Source organism: Mastigoproctus giganteus, chromosome 14 (assembly GCF_048544385.1).
Source record: "Mastigoproctus giganteus isolate SK-2022 chromosome 14, ASM4854438v1, whole genome shotgun sequence".
Taxonomy (NCBI): Eukaryota; Metazoa; Arthropoda; class Arachnida; order Uropygi; family Thelyphonidae; genus Mastigoproctus; species Mastigoproctus giganteus.
In genome coordinates, this window is record NC_143588.1 from 34,708,160 (window position 1) to 34,732,886 (window position 24,727).

A 24,727-nucleotide genomic window follows, 5' to 3' on the forward strand; every position below is an offset into this window, starting at 1 on the left:
GTCACAAACAAAACAAAGTGCAGAAGGTCCAGATGGCATTAATTATATAATGATAAAGAAACTCAGTGAAGAATCTTTACAATCTATACTTCTTTTATACAACAGAATTTATATGGTACAAGAGTTTCCTAGCAAGTGGCATCATGCAATTGTCCTCGCTTTCCCAAAACCTAGCAAATATCCTACTAATCTAAACAGCTACCGTCCAATTGCACTTACCAGCTGCCTAGGAAAGTTAATGGAAAAGATTATAAATTAAAGACTCATATGGTGCCTAGAAAACCATAACCTTTTGTGCCCAGTGCAGTGTGGCTTCAGGAAACATAGATCAACCTTAGACCTATTGATTAAAATAGAAAACAACATACGGAATGCTTTCATTAGAAAACAACATTTAGTCATGATATGCTTCGATATCGAAAAGGCATACGATACAGCCTGGCGCCATGGCATTCTCTGGGACATATATAACTTAAAACTAAGAGGACATCTCCCTGTTTTCATCCAGAACTTTTTACAGCATCGAACTTTCCAAGTAAGAATACAAACCACGCACTCAAAGGTCTTCCTACAAGAAGAAAGAGTACCACAAGGATCAGTCCTCAGTGCCACCTTGTTTGCAATAAAAATAAACTCTATAACCCAACATATACCATCCTCCATAAATACAGCTCTTTATGTAGATGATTTTAGTATTTCTTTCCAATCCCAAAACATGAGAACAATAGAATGCCAGTTACAAGGTGCAATAAACAAAGTCAGCAACTGGGCTCAGGAAAATGGTTTCACGATTTCAACACAAAAAACTGTAGGCGTACACTTCTGTAGGAAAAGAAACCTTCATTTAGATCCGGAATTAAAACTTAATGGACAGTTAATCCCAATCAAGCCAACCATAAAATTTTTTGGACTTATTCTTGATAAAAAACTAACTTTTTTAGAACATATAAAACAGCTAAGAACAAACTGCCCCAAGAAACTAAACCTTTTGAGAGTTTTGTCCGCAACGACCTGGGATGCAGATAGAGTTACTCTGTTGCGATTATACAGAGCCCTCATAAGATCTCGACTAGACTATGGAGCCCCAGTTATAACTCAGCCAAACCGAGTGCCCTGAGGTGGCTTGATCCAGTGCACCACAGCGCTTTACAAACAGCTTTAGGAGCATATCGCACCTCACCAGTCCACAGCCTATATGCAGAGGCTCATGAACCACCACTACAACTCCGTAGACAAAACTTGCTGTTATACTACGCTGCAAAGATAAAATCAATACCTGACCACCCGACATGGACAATCCTACACGAACCAAGTTTGGAAAACTTATATAGGGCACATCCAAATGCTAACAAACCAGCAGGCATATATTTAAGAGACTTAATCCAGCAACGTAATTTAGATCTCAGTCAGATAGCAGTTTCTCCTAAAATTTCATATCCACCTTGGGGTACCATTCAAACGATATGCGATCTCCATATGCATAAATGGAACAAGGATTCCCTACCTACACAAAATTTCAAACAATTACACGCAGCCTACAGAGACCAACATTGTAATTCTACCTTGATATACACAGATGGCTCCAAAACAAAAACCAAAGTAGGAATAGCAGCCAAATCCCCCAACACCATAATTTCCAAACTACTTCCAACTGAGTGCAGCATTTATATGGCAGAACTGGAGGCTATACAACTAGCCATGAACCATATATGGCTAACTAACATCGCCAACAGTATAATATTTACAGATTCGTTCAATGCTCTGCAAGCCTTAAAGGGTAACACCACAAATACCCAGCCAACCGTATGTAAAATACATAACACGCTATCAAAACTAGCAAAGCGAAAGCAAAACATAAGTTTTTGCTGGGTTCCTGGACATGTAGGAATAGATGGCAATGAACAGGCAGACCAAGCAGCAAAACAAGCAGAAAGCCCAATCAACAGTAGCATAAAAATACCATACCTGGACTATAAAATTACAATTCGAAATAGTGGCGAAAAACAGTGGCAACAAAAATGGCAGGAACAGGCTGGTAACAAATTATTACAGATAAAACTGCTGTTACAACAATGGAAAACCAGTACAAGAACCAACAGACAAGAAGTTATACTTAGCAGATTAAGAATAGGACACACCAATGTTACCCACTCCTACCTACTCCGAGCTGAATCTCCGCCGCAGTGCTCTGACTGTCACACAGTGTGCAAACGATACAACATATTCTACTTGACTGCCCTAACTTTACACGGCAGCATCTGATTACCTTTAAATCCTTAAAAGGAATGGACACATTTTCATTATGAACAATATTGTCAGATAAATCTAATATATCCGAAGTCTTCCAGTTTCTCAAACGGATTAACTACTATAATTTGATATAAAAATCATAACAAAAGATATCATTGAATAAGCCATAAATCATAAGTTTGGCACATTATAGCCATAGAAGCTGATGCGCCAGTAAAATATCCAATCCAACCAACCAATCATAACAGCATCCTTAGATTTAGGAGAGGTCCCTAAAGAATTGAGACATGCAAATGTCTCTCATTTAAATCCTTTTTTTGTAAATTTCTCTTGTTGGTTTGAGCCGACCGGGCTAGCCGAGTGGGTAAAGTACCTGCCCGGCAACCCAAGGGTTGCGGGTTCGATTCCCGCCTCGGGCTTGGATCAAAGTACTGCAAAAACCTTGGGAGGTGCAATATGGCCATAGAAGCCGATGCGCCAACAACTACCAAATCAAAAAAAAAAAAAAATCTTGTTGGTTTGACTATTCGTGATATCGTAAAAGTAGAGGGGTAAAACTTGCATGAATTAATGAAATTTTTCAGATATGACATGCACACACACACACACAGAGATTAAGGATATATATTCAGATTCTCAGCATAACGTGGTCTCAACAGTGCATTCCATATACACACTACTCAGACTATCTCTCCGGTAAATAGCTGGTATAGCATTATAATTGTACACTATTTGATGAGGATGCCTCCTAGAGAGTTACCAATAGTTTTTTTCAGTGGACTATCTAGTGGCCATTCTTTGAAAAATATTTTAAAGCTGTTCCCTTGTAGTGTAAGGTATGTTGGTTCTGAGGAATAAGGTTCTTATGACCTTAAAAGACATGACTCACTGCATGATAGATGAGGTTGTGGGTGGGTGGGTGGGTGGGTGGGTGGGTGCTGGAACATTGCTTTGGGCACCAAACATGGTTTCAAAACTTCAAAGTGGTGGTGGTATTGCAGTGAGTGATGAGAGTCATCTACCACCATGTATTGCCTGATAATGCAGAGGGTTGGCTATTCCTCTGTGTGACGTGGATGCCATATTTCAACCCTTGTTTACATTATTCACACATGAATGGAGATGACCACTTACACATGAGTGGTCACCTCCAGTGTAGTAAGGGCAGTTAGGCTGTGCGAAACTTGGGTACCTCCAGTGTACCAGGGGCAGAATACCTGCCCCTTGCACATGGAGGGGCAGGTATTCCCTTGGTTAACAGTGCCACCATTGTGGAGGTGCAAGTAGAGGATGTGGGTGTTCAGAACAACTAGATTTTGCCAAAATTTGGTCCGATTTGTGGGACAGAGATTTGTACTGAGGCCTGAATATTGAGCTGAATGTATGCTTTAGTCTCCTAGGTGGAAGCTGTAACTCTCATGCCTGAAGAATCTGTATCTGAGTGAAGAATCTCACTCTCTTCATTTTCCAATCCTGCCGTAGTGTGACGATGTATGATTTATTACATATATTGATGTACAGGAGATCCCCGCTTAACGCTGATAATTCATTCCATAAAAACAGAGTGCTAAGTGAATCCGCGCTAATTTCTTACATGTTCTTACATATAATTCTTACATATAAAATATTCTGCGTTACATACGTATATAATTATGTGGTAACTACTTAGCCGAGTGGGCAAGAGCGGGAGTGCAGTAGCACACGCTCTTTGAGTAGACCGGGGTTCAAGCCCCTGACTGCTGAATACGGTCAATCTGCCAACCCGCACTGGACCAGCGTGGCAGATTATGGTCCATTTCCCTCAGCATGAATTGTTGAGGAGGCTTCCATACTGCAGTGGGTTGATAATGGCTGCACTTTACTTTTACTTACGTATCAAAATTAAACTTAAAATTCCAATTAAAATCATGAATTTAATTGATCTAAATTGATTTAATTTAATTGATGAATTTAATCATGAAAAATGTGTCGATTTTGAGTTGAACTTTGGCCCTCTTCCAAATAAACTAAAAGGGGTATTAATTTTAAATCCCCCGCAGTTTAATTGCCACCCAACAATAAAGTCAACCGATCCTTCGTCGCTTTCAAACCTGGCATGTTTTTTAATTCTTTCAATATGAAACTTCTTTTAGGCATTCGTTTCCACAAAAGTCCTGCTTCATCTGTGTTAAAAACTTGTTGAGAAGTACAGTATAACACATAATATCCCTCTTCAATAATTTTAACAAGTTCTTCTTTGAAAGTTTCGGCTCCTTCTGCACTTGCGGCTTCTCCCTGGATTTTAAATCTGTTCCACCAGCCCTTACTAGTTTTAAATGGTTCTACATTTTTTTTTTTTTTTAGGCGAGTTTTCTTCAGATCATCATATTGGCTAATCTCTTTCTCTCTCTCTCTTTTTTTTTTTTTTTAATAATATTTAACTTAACTGAATTCTGCATTGGATATTATTTTCAATAAAATTAGTTAATTCCATTTCAATCCTGGTAGCTGGCCTAGCGCTGGTTGCTTGCAGTGGAACAGCTATCTTTCCCGCTGCTAAAATTAATTCTTTATTTTTTTTTTATAATTGTTCTTACAGTTAAACTTGCAAGTCCTAAATTATGGCACACATCCGCATGTCTTTGACCGGAATTGATTCACTTCAAAACGTCTAATTTAATTTTCAAATTCAGTCTTTTTCTTACATTTATAGTCTTTGTACTGCCCTCAGACGTTGTTGCTTTTTCATTCTTATCGGCCATTATTAACTCTTTGAAAATGTAACTGCGTTGGTTGCATTAATTATGATACAATGTTCAAGTAAACTGTCCATTTCGCGCGATGTCTAATACAGTACTGAGTGATGATGACTAGACTTCGGTTAAATGCATATAACGCAAATATTACAAGCAATATACTTGATCATTTTTTAAAATGTTGATCTCGGAACTACATAACAAGTCACTGTACTGCAATTAAATTAGCGTGCGAGAAAATTTCACTGAGCATGGGAAAATTTCTCAAGTCAGCATGGGAAACGTTTTAATGCTATTTTGCTATTCATTTTCAAGCTATCGACTCCATCAAATGAAACGATTTCGTTAAATATGCCAAAAATGCAATCTGTAAAAGAGTGTTATAGTGATCTGTGACAGCGTTATAGTCAGATGCGGGTTATAATATAAGAACAGCGTTATAGTGAATCAGCGTAAAGCAAACCGCGTTATAACGGGGGCCTGCTGTATATGTATGGAAATTGTATGGCTGTTCAATTAAGAATGATCGTAACTTTCATGAGCTACCATATTGCTTGCTATTTCTGGCTGAGCTGCAGAATTTAAGACCAAACCAATGGATGATCCTTTGGGCATCCTTCAGACCATTACCACTGTCACCGATAGACATAGTACTGCCCTGTACTCACATTTGGGCATATTCTCATAAATGTGTGTAATGGGTGTAATGTTCTCTGCATTCAGGCACTCAATAACATATATGACCTTGCTGCTTCATAGGCTCATGAATATCACCCTCCGTTGAAACTTGCATGATATTGTGGTAATGTTTAAAGTCTCACCTGACACCATTACATTTTGTTTGTAAAAAAAAAGTGGGGAAAAAATTGGAAGTATTAGTTTTGGAGCAGCTCATATGAGAATCATCGAATGATGCAAAGAAGCCATCAGTTTATGCATTCTTTATTTAATGCATACATTTCACTTTTTTTTTTTTTTTTGCATTTTAATGCATGTAGGTTGTGCAGTACAATATTATATAGCAGGTGAAATTAAGTGCATATATCAGTATACTGATATATTTTGTTATGTTGTGTTACCCTTTTCTGCCTTATAAGGTGTGTAAGGATATGAAATGTTATAAGGTTTCACTGAATATCTGGCAATATTCAGGGCTCAGGATTGCCAGATTTTACATTTTATATGTATTTGTTTATTCTTTTCTGAGTTCTCATTTGTAATAATGATGTATGTACACACAATATTTACTCTAATGTTTAACAATGTACCTATTATTTGTGATCCTAAATTTTCATATCCTTATCTCTCAAATATTCATGCCAATTTTTCATTTTGTTGATGCTCAATTAATAAGAAAATTAAGAAAGAAAATATTTTAATAGCAAGCTGATTGGTCATTTAAATGCTTGTACTTTTGATTGACTACTCGGCTTCTAAGCAGCCACATGGTTCAAGCCCATGATTACTAAACATGGTGAAGTCCTTGCCTCTAATGAACTAGGCATGTCCATAGCCAGGTGGGGAGGAGCAGCAGTGAGCAGCACACGCTTCTTGATTAGACGGGGGTTCGAGCCTGTGACCACCAAATACGGAGGATGCGGAAAGGTCAGGGAATGACCACCGCATATCCCCAGAGCAATATGGCCTTAGTTGCTAATGCTCCTAAAAACAAAATAACAATGACGACAACAGCCTCTAATGAACTCCTCTAACCTTATGTGGTTGTCCTGGAGTATAAACAGAAAATTTAATTTTACAAAAACCAACTCATTTTCTCTGTACTGTATATGTATGTAAATTGTATGGCTGTTCAATAAAGAATGATCGTAACTTTCATGAACAACCATATGGCTTGCTATTTTTGGCAGAGCTGCAGAATTTAAGACCAAACCAAGCTGTATCACGTAGCAACTGCCCAGTTGACTCGAGTGCCTGCTGTTACGTTGGTAGTCGGTCAAGTTTATGCCTATTTAGTTTCACCTATGTAACAATGGATGTGACAGATGAGGAATAGTATGCTGCTCTCAAATTTTGTTTCAAGAAAATATCAGTTGAAGTGTATGAAATGTTAAAAGAGGCTTATGGTCAATCTATGCTTCCATATAGCACAGCTTGTGGGTGGTTTAGAATGTTTAAAGATGGATGCGATTCAGTTACAAAAATCAGCAGTCTTGGTCACCAACCACTGCTGTCACCACAGAAACTATAAATACTGCTTCTGTAATTGTGAGAGAAGATTGTCGTATAACAGTACAGTAACTAGCAGAGATGTTGAGAATATCAATAAGAAGCATGCACATACAGCATTCTCCATGACTATTTCTGTTTGTGCACACTGGGTTCCAAGGCTACTCACACTTGAGCAACAGCAAGTTCTCATGTAGGTTTTTCAAGAGCTGCAATGTATGGTTACTAAAGATGGTGATTCTGCACAAGGTGAAAACAGCAGATGTGACATGGGAGAGAGAGATAGAGAGAGAGAATCTTTATTGCAACATTTGATTGTAATTGGTTACAAGGGAAGTATTGCAACTTTCCCTTCACGGGTTTACAGATAAGAGGTGTTGCAAAATCATTGAAAACCATAAGTTATTTAAGAACAAAAACAAGATGATATTGGGATAAAATGAAATGACAAATACATATACAATTTACAGTAGTGACTGTTGTCCTCACAGTTCATGGGAGATAGCAGCAACAAGAGCACTGTCAGACTCGTTTGCCGTTAAGCTCACTAATTAATTCGCAGGGATCTCCAACCTGGGCAGTTTCACTTCTGTCTAGACAGTTGCGATGGGTTGCAACACTTTGTCAAGAGATGGTGGTGCTGTGGTCACCATTCCCTGTATTAATTAAGGGGTTTTGCGATTGTCACATGCAGCTGAAAGTTCGCAGTCCATGGAGGGTGTTGGGCCAAGTATTCCACGTTTATATCGTCGGTTGATGGCAAATTTGTTAAGGTTGGCATTGATGTCCTGGTTTCATCTGAGCATCTGGCATATCATTATCATTACTAACCTACACTACTTGTACAATGCGCTACCTGAGCAACAGCTCATCCGTGCTTAAATCTTTAATCCATAATTTCATCCTTAATTAATCCTTTGCTGTCCCCCCTTTCTAATTTTATAATTCTTTCATAATTTTTTTTCTCTTCTCTTTTGTTCTTTTTTCTCCTTTTTCCCTTTTCTTTTTTTTTTTTCGCCTTTTTTTTTTCACCTTTTTTTCACCCTTTTTTTTCGCCTTTTTTCCGCCTTTTTCCCTCCTTTTTTCCCCCTTTTCTTCTTTTTCCTTTCCCTTCTTTTTTCCCTTCCCCCTTTTTCTCTCTCTCTCTTCCCTTCCCTTCCCTTCCTTTTTTTACAAAGAGTAAACTCACATTAAACTTTCAACTCAACAATTGCTAATATAAATAAAACTCATCAGTGCAAAAATAACTGATATTAATAGCTCAAAATATAAATAAAATAACTCAAATAGCTAAAAAAATGTAAATTGAAATAGCATCAGTTCAAATAAACTCTTAAAACTGTATGTATGTACAGCAGGCCCCTGTTATAACGCGGTTCGCTTTACGCTGATTCGCTATAAAGCTGTTCATATATTATAACCTGTATCTGACTATAATGCTGTCACAGTTCACTTAACGCTCTTTTACAGATTGCATTTTTGGCATATTTAACGAAATCATTTCATTTGATGGAGTCGATAGCTTGAAAATGAATAGCAAAACAGCATTAAAACGTTTCCCACGCCGACTTGAGAAATTTTCCCATGCTCAGTGAAATTTTCTCGCACGCTAATTTAATTGCAGTACAGTGACTTGTTACGTAGTTCCGAGATCAACATTTTAAAAAATGATCAAGTATATTGCTTGTAATATTTGCGTTATATGCATTTAACCGAAGTCTAGTCTAGTCATCACTCAGTACAGTATTAGCCATCGCTCGTAACTTACAGTTTACTTGAACATTGTGTCATAATTAATGCAACAAACGCAGTTACATTTTCGAAGAGTTAATAATGGCTGATAAGAATGAAAAAGCAACAACGTCTGGGCGCAGTACGAAGACTATAAATGTAAGAAAAAGACGGAATTTGAAAATTAAATTAGACATGTTGAAGCGAATCGATTCCAGTCAAAGACATGCGGATGTGTGCCATAATTTAGGACTTGCAAGTTTAACTGTAAGAACAATTATAAAAAAAAAAATAAAGAATTAATTTTAGCAGCGGGAAAGATAGCTGTTTCACTGCAAGCAACTAGCGCTAGGCCGGCTACCAGGATTGAAATGGAAAGACTAACTAATTTTATTGAAAATAATATTCAATGCAGAATTCAGTTAAGTTAAATATTATTAAAAAAAAAAAAAGAGAGAAAGAGATTAGCCAATATGATGATCTGAAGAAAACTCGCCTAAAAAAAAAAAAAAAAAAAGTGGAACCATTAGTAAGGGCTGGTGGAACAGATTTAAAATCCAGGGAGAAGCCGCAAGTGCAGATCAAGGAGCCGAAACTTTCAAAAAAAGAACTTGTTAAAATTATTGAAGAGGGGTATTGTGTGTTATACTTCTCAACAAGTTTTTAACATAGATGAAGCAGTACTTTTGTGGAAACAAATGCCTAAAAGAAGTTTCATATTGAAAGAATAAAAAAAACATGCCAGGTTTCAAAGCGGCGAAGGATCGGTTGACTTTATTGTTGGGTGGTAACGCTGCGGAGAATTTAAAATTAATACCCCTTTTAGTTTATTTGGAAGAGGGCCAAAGTTCAACCCAAAATCGACACGTTTTTCATGATTAAATTTATCAATTAAATTAAATCAATTTAGATCAATTAAATTCATGATTTTAATTAGAATTTTAAGTTTAATTTTGATACGTAAGTAGTTACCACATAATTATATACGTATGTAATGCAGAATATTTTATATGTACAAATATTTTGACGGACATTTGTTCATCTTTTCACTACCGTTTATTATTGATTAGGAAATATCCTATGGCACTGACCGTAACTCACAAATACATATGTTACCTTATAGGAATGTGGCGCTCGCTTATCGCGGATTCACTTAGCTGTTTTTCCGGAACGAATTATCAGCATTAAGCGGGGGTCACCTGTACATATTTACCCTATATACAGTCCATTAATTTCTCAGTCTCATATTCCTTATTTCATTAATTCACTTAGCATAATCTAAAAAAGCTTCATACCAAATGCTATTCTTAAATAAGTCACTGAGGGTGTATGAGCCTATCTTAGAGAAAAATGGGCACCTCCATAGGCAGGAGCAGCAGTGTGTAGCACACGCTTCTTGATTAGACCGGGGTTCGAGCCCGTGACCATCAAATACGGAGGATGCAGAAAGGTCAGGGAATGACCACCGCATATCCCCGGAGCAATATGGCCTTAGTTGCTAATGCTCCTATAAACCAAATAACAATAACATAGGCCGACCGGGCTAGCCGAGTGGGTAAAGTACCTGCCCGGCAACCCAAAGGTCGCGGGTTTGATTCCCGCCTCGGGCTTGGATCAAAGTACTGCAAAAACCTTGGGAGGTGCAATATGGCCACAGAAGCCGATGCGCCCACAACTACCAAACCAAAAAAAAAAAAAAAAAAAAAAAAAAAAAAAAAACAATAACATAGAGAGAAAAATATTTCTCTTTGTGCTGTGTATCTTGCACAATTTTCCCACACGTGATCAGTATCTTCAATGTGCCCACATACACACCTTGGATCATTTTCTATTTCCCAGCTCCACCAAACTTTTCCTCATTCCGTGCCCAGTTACTATCATTAGCCATCAGACCCAAGCCCAGCCATCTATCCATTTCACATACACAAGCCCACATACACACCTTGGATCATTTTCTATTTCCCAGCTCCACCAAACTTTTCCTCATTCCGTGCCCAGTTACTATCATTAGCCATCAGACCCAAGCCCAGCCATCTATCCATTTCTCTTACTACCTTTACTCCAGGCAGGAAGGCATATGTGACACGGCCCTTGTCAGAATGGTTCCACCTTTCTTGCCAAATACTATCTATTTCTTGTTACAATCGTTCTCTCTCTCTCTAGATCCTGCTTCCCATGTACCTTATTTTCCTCAATACAAGATTTAATACCCAATATTTCTATCCTTTTATTTTTCTTGATTGCATTCTCCATTACTCGTTTAATCACAACCAAATCAATTGGTTCTTTTCCTGATATTTTGTAATGCATCATTTGAAACCATTTTACATGACTGCATCACAGCCAAAAAGGCAAATCTCTGAGCAGAAATTAGACTCCTTTTAACGTGACTATTAGTCACCCTGTGCTTATGCACCACATGCATAAGCACAGAGATACACTTATAGAGGAGATACACAATGGGCACAAAGATACACTTATAGAGGAGGTATCCCTGGTAGCAAAGTTTCTGTATATCATTGACAAAACCCCATGAGTTGTCCTGGAAGCATGTCTGCACTGCTCAAAGAATTTCATGTCTGACTGCATAATTAACCCCAGGTCTTGTTTGCATTTTCCACTACCCTGATTGTAGTACTGCACAATTGATAAGTTATGCTAGGGTTACTGCTACCCATGTGCAATACTTAACATTAAACTTCAATGGCCATTCTTAGCCCATCAATCCAATTTTCCTAGATCTTGTTGCAGTAGCTTACCTGATGACTTGTTAACCACTCTGCCAACCTTTGTATTATCATCTGCAAACTTAGACATTGAGCCTGATATACTTTAATCAATATCATTGATAAATATTGAAAACAAAGTGGACCGAGCACTGAACCCTGGGAACTCCACTAATAACATTAGTCCATGAAGAGCAGTGTCCATTGATAACCACTCTCTCTCCTTTCTTCCACTTAACCATTCCTTTATCCATAGTAATAACTTGCCCTTAATGCTGCATTGCTCAGCTTTGTACAGCAGTCTTTTATGTGCAAAAGTATCTTTTTAGAAGCCTTCCTGAAATCCAAGTATATGATGTCAAAATTATTTTTTGCATCCACTTCCTTGGTCACTGCATTATAGTAACCTATCAGATTGGTTAGACAAGACTGCCCCCTAACAAATCCATGCTGTGACTGCAGTACAAAAATGATATAGTACAAATTGGATAGATTGCATCCACCCCGGGTATCTTTTTTTATGTCCATCCTGAACAATTTCTCTTCCACTTTCCTTTCAGTTGTGATAAAGTCATTTAGATGTGATCCAACCCTAAGCATATATATAAGCATAGAAGTCTTTGCTGTTTTTCTTTGCCAGAGACTTCTCATCTGCCGTAGCTTGCCTAATCTCCTTTCTGACTTCATTACAGACTAATTTATATCTACCATAGGCTTCTATATCACCTGATAAGTTATATGTATACCATGCACTTTTCTTCTCTGCCATGTGTCTCAATAGTTTTCTGACATTCATTTAGTTCTAAGCCTTGAACATTATTTCTTTGTTGCTATGAAAAGCATAGTAGCTTCTTTGTTTACTTCCAATTTAGAATTTGCTGTTGGTAACATCATCAGTTGGTCCCACTGCACACAATTTAAAAAGTGTCTGAGACCTCTGTGGTCACCCTTACAAAAGCAAAAGCTTTTCCCTTTGCCTTTGACAGTCTTTAATTAAATTCCACATTAGTACACTGTGATCACTTCCACCCAGTGGGTCTTTTACCTGCAGATTCTTAATGCATGAAGAATCACTGCTGATTCTTCGTGCATGCTGATTCAACCCACAAATTCCAGTCAATATCTGGAAAGTTAAAATCCCCCTGTTATGAGATATTCTAATTTGCTGGCCCACTGTTTGGTACTCATCACAGTCATTAGGCCTATAACACACTCCTACTCTCAATTTTTTCCCCCCAGTGCTTATATCACACTAAACTGACGCAGCGCCTCCGTAGCCAGGTGGGAAGGAGCAGCAGTGCGTAGCACACGCTTCTTGATTAGACTGGGGTTCGAGCCCGTCACCACCAAATACGGAGGATGCGGAAAGGTCAGGGAATGACCACCGCATATCCCGGAGCAATTTGGCCTTAGTTGCTAATGCTCCAAATAACTAACTAACTAACTAAACTGACTCAACATTGCACTTGTCATCCAAGTTAACTGGACGACAGTTAACTTGGGTGAACCTTTGTGCAAACTACTTGCTTCCAGAATTTAATTTTTTTTTTGTTCAGTATCCTCAGCATCATAGGGTGCTGACAGACAGTCAATGCTGAATTTATACCATTCTTTAATCCGCTCATAGACTAGTTGACTATAGTATCTGCTTCAGCTAAAAACTAGGTGCCTACAGAACCTTGCTGGTTCACAGCTTATGTGTAGACATACATGACCCTCTGCTTTATATTAGACAAAGCCCACTGTGCAGTATGCTACTAAAATAGAAGCCTTCCATTCTTCCCCTCCTCTTTGTTAGGCTTAGATTCATGCAGTGAATCTAAGCGTAACAAACTTAGTACTCATCAAACCTAGGCCTGCTGGGATACGCCTTTGAGAAATAGTGCATAAGTGGAAACTTGATCTCAACAAAATTGAGGGAAATGCAAATATGCCTTTACATCCATGGGATAGACATGAGTGCTAGACATTTATATATACTTCACTTAGTGGTCAAAAAATACCATTCCATTACTTAACATCCAACAGCTACATTCTAATCATGCTTTAGAATACACTGGGAAACTTATAATCTATATGGATGGTTCTAAGTCCCAGTCATTTGATGGTGCAGCAGCTGTATTCTCAAAATCGCTTCCAGTTGAGTACAGCATACTTCCTTCAGAACTATATGCTATCCAGCTTGCATTAAATGAAATATGTCAGGAATCATTACTTTCTGCATTATTATATTCTTATTTGCTCATCTCAAACATACAGGGAAAAGTATCATCTCAAACATACAGGGAAAACATCTTTTTTATCATCCCCTCCTAAAGAAATTGGCATTCTGATAAACCTATGTCAAAAAAATCACTCAGAAATAACTTTGAATCCCAGGACACTATGGAATAGCAGGCAATGACAAAGCAGATAATGTAACTAAGTTAGCATCACAAATGATAGTCCTTTACACTGATTTTGGACCTATATTTAAAAGACCAGGTGAATTTGAATGGGCCCAGGCATGGAGAAATAAATTACATGAAATAAAACCACCTAATCCACAAATATGGACTCCAGCATCAGAAAAAATTGCAGGAAGAAGTAATGCTTGTTAGACTGCAAACTGGCCACACCACACACTCATCTTATGCACTGTCATCAGTTAGCTAATCAAAATTCCCCAATCTGTGTGCTCAATGCCAACTTCAACTTTCAGTAAAATATATTCTTGTGGTATGCCCTCTCTTCAGAAATTCCAGATTACTTTGCTTCCAGAGTTTATGTAATAATTAAAATGCACCTACCTTTCAACAAATATTAGGTAATTGCAAATCTAGAACTGTTTTATTTCATTCAAAAAATCTGCTTTGATAAACAAATCTAACAAAATGCGAGTTATGTTGAGAAACTTAGAAAAGACACATTATGGCCTCTGATGCCTTTGTGTCATATAAAACCCTTAAGCAACAACAGCTTTCTTTAGCCCATGCTTTTGCAGGGGAAGGAGAGGATCTGGTATTGGCAGGTAAACTTTGTGGAACAGCCATTATTGCAGATGATATATTAGAATATTTGACATTGTACTTGCTTTTTCTAGACTTCCCTGATATTTTTGTCGTACTGAAATTGTCAATGTGGTTGCTCAGTTCTCGCCACACCATAGGAACAGCAAAAGGCGTACTATTAATTTTCTCACTTTACCCATATCCTCAGATTTGTAGGTAATACAAGCACATATGTGGGGCCCAGGTTTTGCCCTGATTGCAATCTTGCAACTAAAGTATAAAGAATATCTGCATATAATAATATTGTAGTTTTTTCTCCCCTCTGAATTATTGTAGTAAACCCTCCATGCAAGTGTTTCCAAATTCCCGATCTTTGGGATTCGGGAACGAGAAATTGGAATTCCAAAAATTATAAGTTATTCTGTATTTTTCATAACATTTTATTTACGTGTTTTTAAATAATAATGAGTGACCATAATAATAAATAGTGAATCATTTTTCTGTGATAGGGTTATACTAAAAGTTTCAGAGATTTTCTGTAAAAAAAATGATTTAATAATAAATGCATAGTTTATTATTATTATGAACCAATATATTGTAACAAGATTATATATTTCAATAACATGTAAAAATGATTTCTACCTGATATAGGCATTTGATAATAGAAAACATTAAAAGAAGGGAAAATTAACACAAAATAAATGCCAAATAAAAATCGTTTAAAAAATTGAAAGATAATGCCACAAATATTTAATATTTAAAGGTTATCATTCTTAAAATGAAATTTTAAAACTCACAATGCATTAATTGCACTATCTGATAGTCTTCACTTTGTTTTGTAACAAATATTCTAGACGTAGAAAAATTTCTTTCATTTTGCCTTGACGTTGGTCGAATTGTTAAGAGTGTGTCCAATAGCATCTTCAAGTTGGGCATTAGGGTGCATGTTGCTCATATAAGCTCATTTCCTTTTTTAACGATAAAAACAGTTTGTCTGCTTGCCCTGATTTTGGTTTTGCTGTTGCTAATTCAGATTTTGGTTTCGCTGTTGCTAATTCAGATTTTAGATCGGTTTTTCTGATTTCATGTCGGAGTATTCCACAACAATGTTCACATCTTCTCTTTGCATTTCTTCTGTTAAAGCACATTTTCCTTTAAAAAATCTTTCCATTAATGATTTTGATAATTGAGCTATTTCATTCTTGTTTGCCAAAGCAAAAAAGTCATTGTTTTGCACCTCATATAAACAACTAACATTGCTTAAATATTTAATGAAGGATACTAGATCTTTATTCCTGCATTTAAGCAATTCATTTCTAATATCTTTTAAAAGCATACTGTTCAAAGAAGAATTCTGTTTTTCCAAATTACTAAAAAGAAACTTAAAAATTCCTTTGCTTGTTAGAAGATTTTCATCAGATTACTTAATGCCTCAACTACTAATTTAACAGGTTTTAAACAATTTCATATCTCACAATGGCTACTCATCAAAAGGACCATTATGCTGTATCATGTTAAGATTTGACAACACTGTCAACACTGTGACCGTCTTTTTAGGAATACGCCTTGAGCGAAAGACTGAATAATCAATATGACTCCGAGCTTTTAAGCAGGAACACCTCCTGTCCTGGTTGAAAATTAGTGAGTGCATGAAGAGGAAGTCTAAGATCATCATAGAACAAGATGTGATATCAACTTTCTGGTGGTCCACACAAACAGAGGTCTGAGATAAGTTGAACCTCAAAATGCACTTGTTCATTGATCCACGTCCTGTTAGCATGTAAGACATACATATATCCAAGGAGAACCATGATTGAACACGTTTATCCAGGAGAAATGAAACTTCTGGTATAAATTTTCTTGTTGTTGCACCAATGGAAACTGTACCCCATCAGGACTGCCAGATATTGACTAATTCATTCCACGGTCTCCTTCTTTCTCATTTAGTATCAGCTTGAAGGTTGATGGTTATTCCCAAAAATTCAGCATCAATCTGTTTTTTCAGTCTGTATAAAAATCCTCTATAAATAACCTGCAAGTCTAAAGGTAGTGTTCTAGCCAGTATCTACAGAGCAGACAGCGAGACTGTCCTACAAGCATTAACCATAGATCGCAAAATGGTTTTCTGCAAGGAGGAAAGTTTACATTTGATGTGATTGAGTCCTGCCCTGTGAAACTAGACGCTTGGCAGCATATGTGGCCACAGGGAGGAAAACTGCATTGTAATAGATCCTTAAAGTTTTTTCAGCGAGACCCCAATCAATACGGGATACTCTAACTATTGCACCAGTAAATCTACGTATTTTCTGACAAGTTTGTCAAGTGAGGAATAAAATTAAGACTGGAATTAATTACCACTCCTAGGGGCTTGTTCTCTTTAACTATAGGGAGATGAACATCGTTGATCTTGACCAATGGAGGACGAGAGATATCCAACTTTGAGCCAAGAATCATCATCTTTATTTTTGACAAGCTGATTTTAAGTTTATTGGTAACATTCCAGTCATGATGATTCTGGAGAACAGAATTTGTGGTAGTTTCTAGGGGCGCCCCTCGAGTTATCACTGACGAAGATGGTAAGGTCATCTGTGTACGCTATTGTTTTGACGTTATCGAAAGATCAGGAGATCCACTGCTACAGCACCAGGTTCCATGTAAAAAGACCCAAAATAGAGCTCTGTGAGCACCCTCTAGATACTGATCTTGATACTTGGCTATGCATATTCCGGTGCTACCGAACTTTCCAGTGTGAAGCAGTTTCTCCAAGACCATGCCCCATACGGCTAATGTGCAGGCAGTGGACACTGCTATAGGTGCCGAGGTTCTGCCACATCCCCCTTCTTGACTTGACTTGGCCCTGTATGATTTCTTCCTGGTTCCATGTCTGAAGAAAGCTCTGAAAGGCAAGTGTTTTGCATCCAACACAACGATGCTCGCAGAACCACAGCAGAAGCACTTTGCAGTCTTTTGAAAAATGGCTTGCAAGAAGCATTTAATACATGGGTATGATGGTGGTGAAATTGTGTAAAATTCATGGGAGAGTACTTCTAGAAGGGGAAATCCACAGAAGATTCAGATGATGACAATTAAGATAAGATAAGATCTTGCAGTCCGCAAATTAAATGATTGCCCCTCATATTAGTGGAGGTGAAGATTGTGGATGTAATTATTCAGTTCAAAGTTCATTGAATTTCAGTTTTGCATAGCACATCATAACATAATATAAAGTAGAGGCATCGGGGGATGAATTTGGCATATCATAATTTTTATCCTTATTTATACGTTATGGAGAGAGAGAGAGTGCAGATAAGAATTTTTCAAAAAGTGTATTTCCAAAAGGCACTGCCAGGGGCACACTGTCCATAATGTGTGAATGTTGGCATTCATTCTTCATATTAAGAGTTTTGCTTGTGATCTATGTAATCATTTAATTGGTGTTGTGAAGCACACAGCGTCTCTGGCACCTCCGTAGCCAGGTGGGCAGGAGCAGCAGTGCATAGCACACGCTTCTTGATTAGACCGGGGTTTGAACCCGTGACCACCAAATACAGAGGATGTGGAAAGGTCAGGAAATGACCACCACATATCCCCGGAGCAATATGGCCTTAGTTGCTAATGCTCCTAAAAACCAAACAACAACAACAGCGGCTTTGTTACACAAGGACTGTACAACCATTAGAACTTTTATCAGAATAACGGCGGCAGTTTGATCTTTGAACTTTATTTTAAAATTTATAGCTGAAATCTATAAAGTTTAACAGATTTTAATTTTCATTCATCAGCAGTAAAGTCAGGCTGGTCACCAATGTTTACTTTGTTGTGTGACTCCACGATTAGCTATTATGGAAAGGAATTTCAGACTCAGTTTTGAAGTTGAAATTTCAGCAGAGTAGTTATTGTGTTTCAGCATCAGTATCATGATTATCTTGATCAGGAACTGTCACTCCACTCATCCTGAATATGCTGTTTTGTTAAACGGTGACCCTTTGGGCTTATCTAGTAAAGTGTTATTCTGCTTTCTTTGATTAGCAATAAATGATTTTGTACATATAATGATGCATCATGATCATAGTCTAAACACAACAATCAAGAATCCATTTTTTACTTGATTTGAACTGTTTTCTATTAGCATTGTAATATAGTTGGCTACAAAGAATTTCTTTGGCTTTTTGCCAGAAAACATAGATCTGCACCTTTTACTTTTTGACAAAAATAATAAGTTATATTAAAATTGTAATTTTTAAAAAATTTGCAAATCTCTGCTTATTTTCAGAATATCACCAATACTGAACTTGTTCAATCCATTCAAAGCCTTAAACACCTCAGTCAGATCACCTTGCAGTTGTCTAGTCTTGAGATGCTGCAATTTGTGGAACTGAAGTCTTTCTTGGTAAGAGCTCCCATTTGTTCCCTTCACCAATCTTGTTGCCCATCTTTGCACCTGTTCCAGCTGATCTACATCCTTCCTTAACAAATTGGCTGTCAGGGTGCTAGTCTACATTGCAACATAGATATGCTCACTAATAAGCATGTCCTCTGTGATGTGTGACCATTTTATCATGCTTCTGTGGGTAGTGGAAAATGGAAAAGACCTAGAGGGGTAATTTTGCAGTTAGATATGTTCTCTGAGGAGTGTAGACAGGCTGCATCCCATTGTACAAGGCAATGGTCAGGCCATATCTTGAGTATTGCAGATAGGTTTGGAGGCCTCATTTTAGGAAGGATATAGATCTGCTGGAATGGGTGCAGAGATGGACAACAAGATTGGTGAAGGGAACAAAAGGGAGGTCTTAACAAGAAAGACTTCAGTTCTGCAAATTGCAGCATCTTGAGACTAGACAACTGCAAATCTGATTGAGGTGTTTAATGGATTGAACAAGCTCAGTACTGGTAGTATTCTTCCTCTTTGCTCACACTGTGCTTGAGGGGGGGGACATCAATTCAAATTTAGGAAGGATGATTGTGGGATAGATGTGTGGATTTTCCTTCAGCCAGCAGGTAGCTGATTGTTGGAATAAACATAATGTGAAATGTACACAAGATTTTTTTCCCACGTAACATAATGGCAGCATGTAGTGCATAGAAAGAAATGCAAAAATAGATGTTGCATTTCAATATGGTGATGATGATCATAATCTTCCTCTGAGTTGTGTATACAGGCACCTCGTTCAGAAATGTGCTTCCCAATAGCAGAAAAGCAAAAAAAATTGTACAAGAAACAATGTGAAATGTTTTGTTAGTAAAATTATATGGATAGTGAAAGAAGAGGTAGTGATTGCTCTGAGAAAAGGACCATTTTCAACTCCTACAGAGATCAGTAATCAAAATGATTCCAAGCACTATCCTATTGTGGTGACATTTTGTATTAAAAATAATTGAGACTTTAAAAGCAGCGCTCACTCCAATGTTTGCAGTGAGCAGCGCTTACTGCAAACATTGGATGGTGAGTCTACAGTATACAACATTATGTATCATTTTCTGAACAACTGAAAGCATGTGGGATGCCTACAAAAAATGCCCGCACTTAGTTTGTTAATGCACATGTTGTGGTAGGCCTGAAAAGTGGAGTAACAAGAAGGTTAAAGAGGAGGTTGAGCAGTTAGGGGTAATAAGCTGTCTCCTTGTTATCTTATTAAGTTGTGTGCTGAAAAGAGCTACCTGCCTTTCTATGAAAATGGATGAATACTTGGTGGAAATTTAGTAATATCTAGAAAGAAGTGTTAAAAGAAAAGATAGATTTAAACAATTCCAACTGATGTATGCCACTGAATTAAAAGGTTTTGAAGCATGTGTGTATATATTTGCTATCTTTGATTAAATGTGTAACTAGACTGGTAGAACAGTGGCAACTTTTGACAAATCTTTAAAGAAGTTAGATATGGTGAGGCAAGGCATATGAACACTTTTCAGAGTTACCAGCTAGAAAAGTATAATGCACAGTCGCAGTAACTTATGCTCAAATTCAGTTTGTGGTTAAAAAAGTTTAGAAAGAAGACAAATTGATAAACTCTAGATAAAGAACTTCCAAATCACAAACTTTGGTGAACATAATCCTAAACAGTGCTAGCAAGCTGATAATTCTAGACATGTTATCCTCACTCTTGTAGAAAGTCTGTTTTTCTTTCTCTCTTCTGGCTTGAATTTTCCAAACATATATCTGAAAGGTACCTGACATCTATATATAGAGATTATTAGTTCTAGATACATTGAAGAATGTTATGCCAATAGTTTTTAAATTTTCCACATGGATTTTGGAAGTTGATTGTCATAGCACACTAAACCAGAAGGAGGATTCTGATTTTGTCATAGGAATTTCTTCTGCTGAGATCATGGAGAGTCTAAAACAAGATGAGAAGTTTCCATTCTTTTGTTCAGTGAGGAAATACAGTACTTTATTGTTGCATGTGACATGCACAGATTGAAAAAATGATGTTCTTATAAATGGTGAGGTAGCACAAATTTCCTCAGTTGGCAGTGCATCATTTTAAAATTTGTAATTTTTTTGTGGACCAGTTTCTACTACATCTTAGCATCATTAAAGATAAAGAAATAGATGAAGCAATAGATGTTTTTCAGTTTTGTCAGTTTCCATGTAAGAACCTACTGACACTATTATAAAAGAAGAAAGTATTGATGTACAGTGGTCCTTGGTTGGGGAATTAAATTGCACAAGTAAGTTTGAAATAATATCCTAAATCATGCTTGGCACTTTAATAATTCCTCATTGCAGTGCTGAGTGTGAGAGAATATTCAGCTGGGTAAGAAAAACTGGGGTCAGATCTCTTTCTGGTGAAGCTTTGGAAATGCTCTTGACATCCAAGTCTAGATATTAGGGCACTTTCTATAAGCAAAACCTGGACTCCTTTCTGAAGAGGGCAAGGTCTGCAACAGTATCTTGAAGCAATCATAATTAGATGATATCTAAGAGAAAATTCAAACAGAAATCAACAGATAGAAAAATCGTAGGTAAGCTAATGTTTGAAAGCATATTATTACTAGTAAACAATCGTGTGTCTATTTTAATATAAAATGTGTATGGCATTAAAATTTGAAATTTAATTTATAGTTCATTGTGTGGACTTCAAAAAAAAAAAAAAAAAAACGTTTTTGTCCTGAAATCTCTTGTTTTCTTCCTTAGATGTGCCTAGTCTCCAGCTTTTTTGAAAGCCAAAAAGTTAACAGCTGTGTAAAGAATTCAAAACATAAACATAAACCGAGGGTTTATAATAGACTTGCATGATCAGTCCATAGCTTATCACATATATAGCCACAAATATGGATTAATATCTTTCAAATTGGATCTCTCCATTTTTTTTCCATCCCAAAATTATATAATTGTTTATTCAAAGTATTCAGGTGTATTTTTTAAAATTTTAATTTTCATTGTTATGTTCAGTTTTAGAGATGGGTGATGAGGCTACTAGAATCATGTCCAAAACAGGAAGAATGAAGTTTTCACAGTTTGATATTAATAAAGTTATTAGGAATGGTAGTGATTTATTAGCTTCAGAAGGTACTGAATATGAAACTGATGAGATGACAGGTAAGAATTTTTATTATCTGACATAAATAGTTTAGAAATTCAATTTTAGTTCAATTCAATTTTAACAGTTCAGAATATTCAAGTGCATTCTTGGAATAAAATGTAGATTACATGAAATTCCTATGCTTTACTGCTTTTGATTTCAGTCATGAGGATTTTTTTTCCTGTTCTCACTGAATGAAGGCTGAGTATTCAACTTAAGCCTTGGCTTATGTTCAACTTAGAGACATATATCATTATCCACAGTTCTGCCTAAGTTTCTAATATCTTTTTAAATTGTATGGCATCACCTGAAAGGCAATTCCACTATACATTAAAAATCTGAGAGACTGCTGGATATCTTTTTCAGCACTTAACTGGCATTTCATCAACTGGTGGTTGGTCTGTTATTGAAAGTATGCCAAACTGTGAATGATTTATTCTGATTGAGTGAATTTCCAAGCAGTGTATGGAAGAAAAACTTCTATTTACATATTTAATGACTATATATATTTTTTATGACTACCTTTAAGCCCTACTTGTGTGTGTGTGTGTGTTTAATCACTGGATTAAACGCTATTGGATAATAGTGTTTGTTTCTAATTTGAACATAGTCCAGGCCTTAAGGATCGTAGGTATAACTTGTTTTTTCATTAGGAGAAGAAAGATTCCATGATTGAAATCAAATGCAGTAAAGCATATGAATTTATTTAACTCCAACTATTGCATTAAAATGCACTCTTGCAATCCTGTAGTGCTGAAGTTTTAGGTATTTTTAATTAACTACCACTGAATACTTTCATTAATAAATCCTTTGCCAAGAAACACGTTGAAGTTTGTAATATGTAGACTGGTATATTTCACACCAACCTACATATGAAGTGTGATTATAAAAAAATCAGGAACTGTACTAATCTTTGGGAAACAATGAAGCTTTCTGGCTACTGGATATAATAGTACTTCTTCGAAAATACATTCCATTAAGAACTCATACAGCAGTAATCTTTTCCCATTAGAATAATTTAGAACGTTCTACATTATTCTGATTTAGAATTTTCTAGAAAGGGATTCTATTAAAATTGATAGAATCCTGTTTGTGTACTTTTCTTCAGAAGGAGTCTATCAATTTAAATATTTCCTTAGTTATTTCTAGACAGCACATTTGCCACACAATACTAATAAAAATGTCTCATTTTGAGATAAATAGAATCAGTACCAACTGAGATAATTGAAAACTCCGCTGATACAGAATGATGAAATAAAATGTTTTGTAATTTTAATTATTAAAATTCACAATAAATCTTTGCATGAATGAAAGATAAGGTAATAAAATTATGGGATTAATGAAAAAGTATATGCAAAAAAATACCCATAAAAATACATACTTTAATTGTACTTTAGAACCAGATTCGGCTCAATTATACTTTATCTCTGCATTAAGTTTTACAATTAAGTGTTTTAGATTTTTCAACCAGTATTTAAACAGTTTTTAATAATGGAAAAAACTAATAAACAAACATATTTTTGTTCTGATACTTATACAAATCCAAGAATTTGTTACACAGGTATATACAGGCATACCTCGGTTAACGTTACCTCTGATAACGAAGCTTCGATATAACGAAGTCCGCAATTTCAAGCCCCATTTAACATAAAAAAAATATTCCAGTTTAAACACCTGAAATCTAAACAAACTGACGAAATTACGGAAACCTTTTGGGCTTCTCGTGGTTGGTTCGAGAAATTTAAAAAACGGGCCAGGGTTCATAGTGTAAAATTAACAGGAGAAGCCGCGAATAAGTTTTCAGAAAAACTAAAGGAAATAATTGAACGTGAAAATTTTCCACCAAATTTGGTGTTCAGTGTTGACGAAAGCGGTATGTTCTGGAAACGGCTACCAACAAAAAGTTTCATTTCTATTGAAGAAAAACCAGCTGCTGGGTTCAAAGCAGCCAAAGACCGTTTAATGTTACTCTTTCGATCAAATGCCTCTGGCGATTATAAATTAAAATTGTTATTAGTTAACCATTCAGAAAATCCGAGGGCGTTAAAAGGTAACATAAAAATGAATTTACCTGTAATATGGAAAGCAAATAGAAAAGCGTGGGTTACCAAGGAGTTATTTACTGATTGGTTTGTTAACCACTTTTGTCCTGAAGTAAAACGGTATTGTCAAAAAAACAACTTTGAAGAAAAAGCTCTTTTGTTGTTAGACAATGCTCCGGGACATCCTACTGATCTTAACACGTTGGACACATGCATTCCTGTCAAAGTTGTGTTTCTTCCAGCAAACACAACTTCTCTGATTCAACCATTGGATCAGGGAGTGATAGCATCATTTAAAGCTTATTATCTGCGTTGAACATTAAGCAATTTAACTGAACTAGAGGATAAAGAGGAAATGACAGTTAAAACGTTTTGGAAAACCTACACCATTAAAAAGGCAATTGAAAACATTGATAGTTCTTGGAAAGAAGTCACTAAGAAATGCTTAAATGGAGTTTGGTGCAAAATATGGCCAGAAGTTGTACTAGAAGAAGAAAATAGCATCCAAGAAATTAGAAATGAAGTTATCCAGATGGCTCA

The 24,727-nt window shown here is 36.5% G+C and overlaps 1 protein-coding gene across 4 annotated transcripts in view; it reads left to right on the forward strand.

Annotated features, from left to right (window-relative positions):
- Window positions 1-24,727, forward strand: part of LOC150075060 (TATA-binding protein-associated factor 172-like) — a 934,682-nt gene that overhangs the window by 44,677 nt on the left and 865,278 nt on the right. For all 4 annotated transcript variants that reach the window (XM_090388242.1, XM_090388245.1, XM_090388243.1 and 1 more), the window contains exon 4: window positions 22,016-22,162. In XM_090388242.1, coding sequence (XP_090244368.1) covers window positions 22,016-22,162 — 147 coding nt within the window. The remainder of the gene's footprint in view (window positions 1-22,015; window positions 22,163-24,727) is intronic.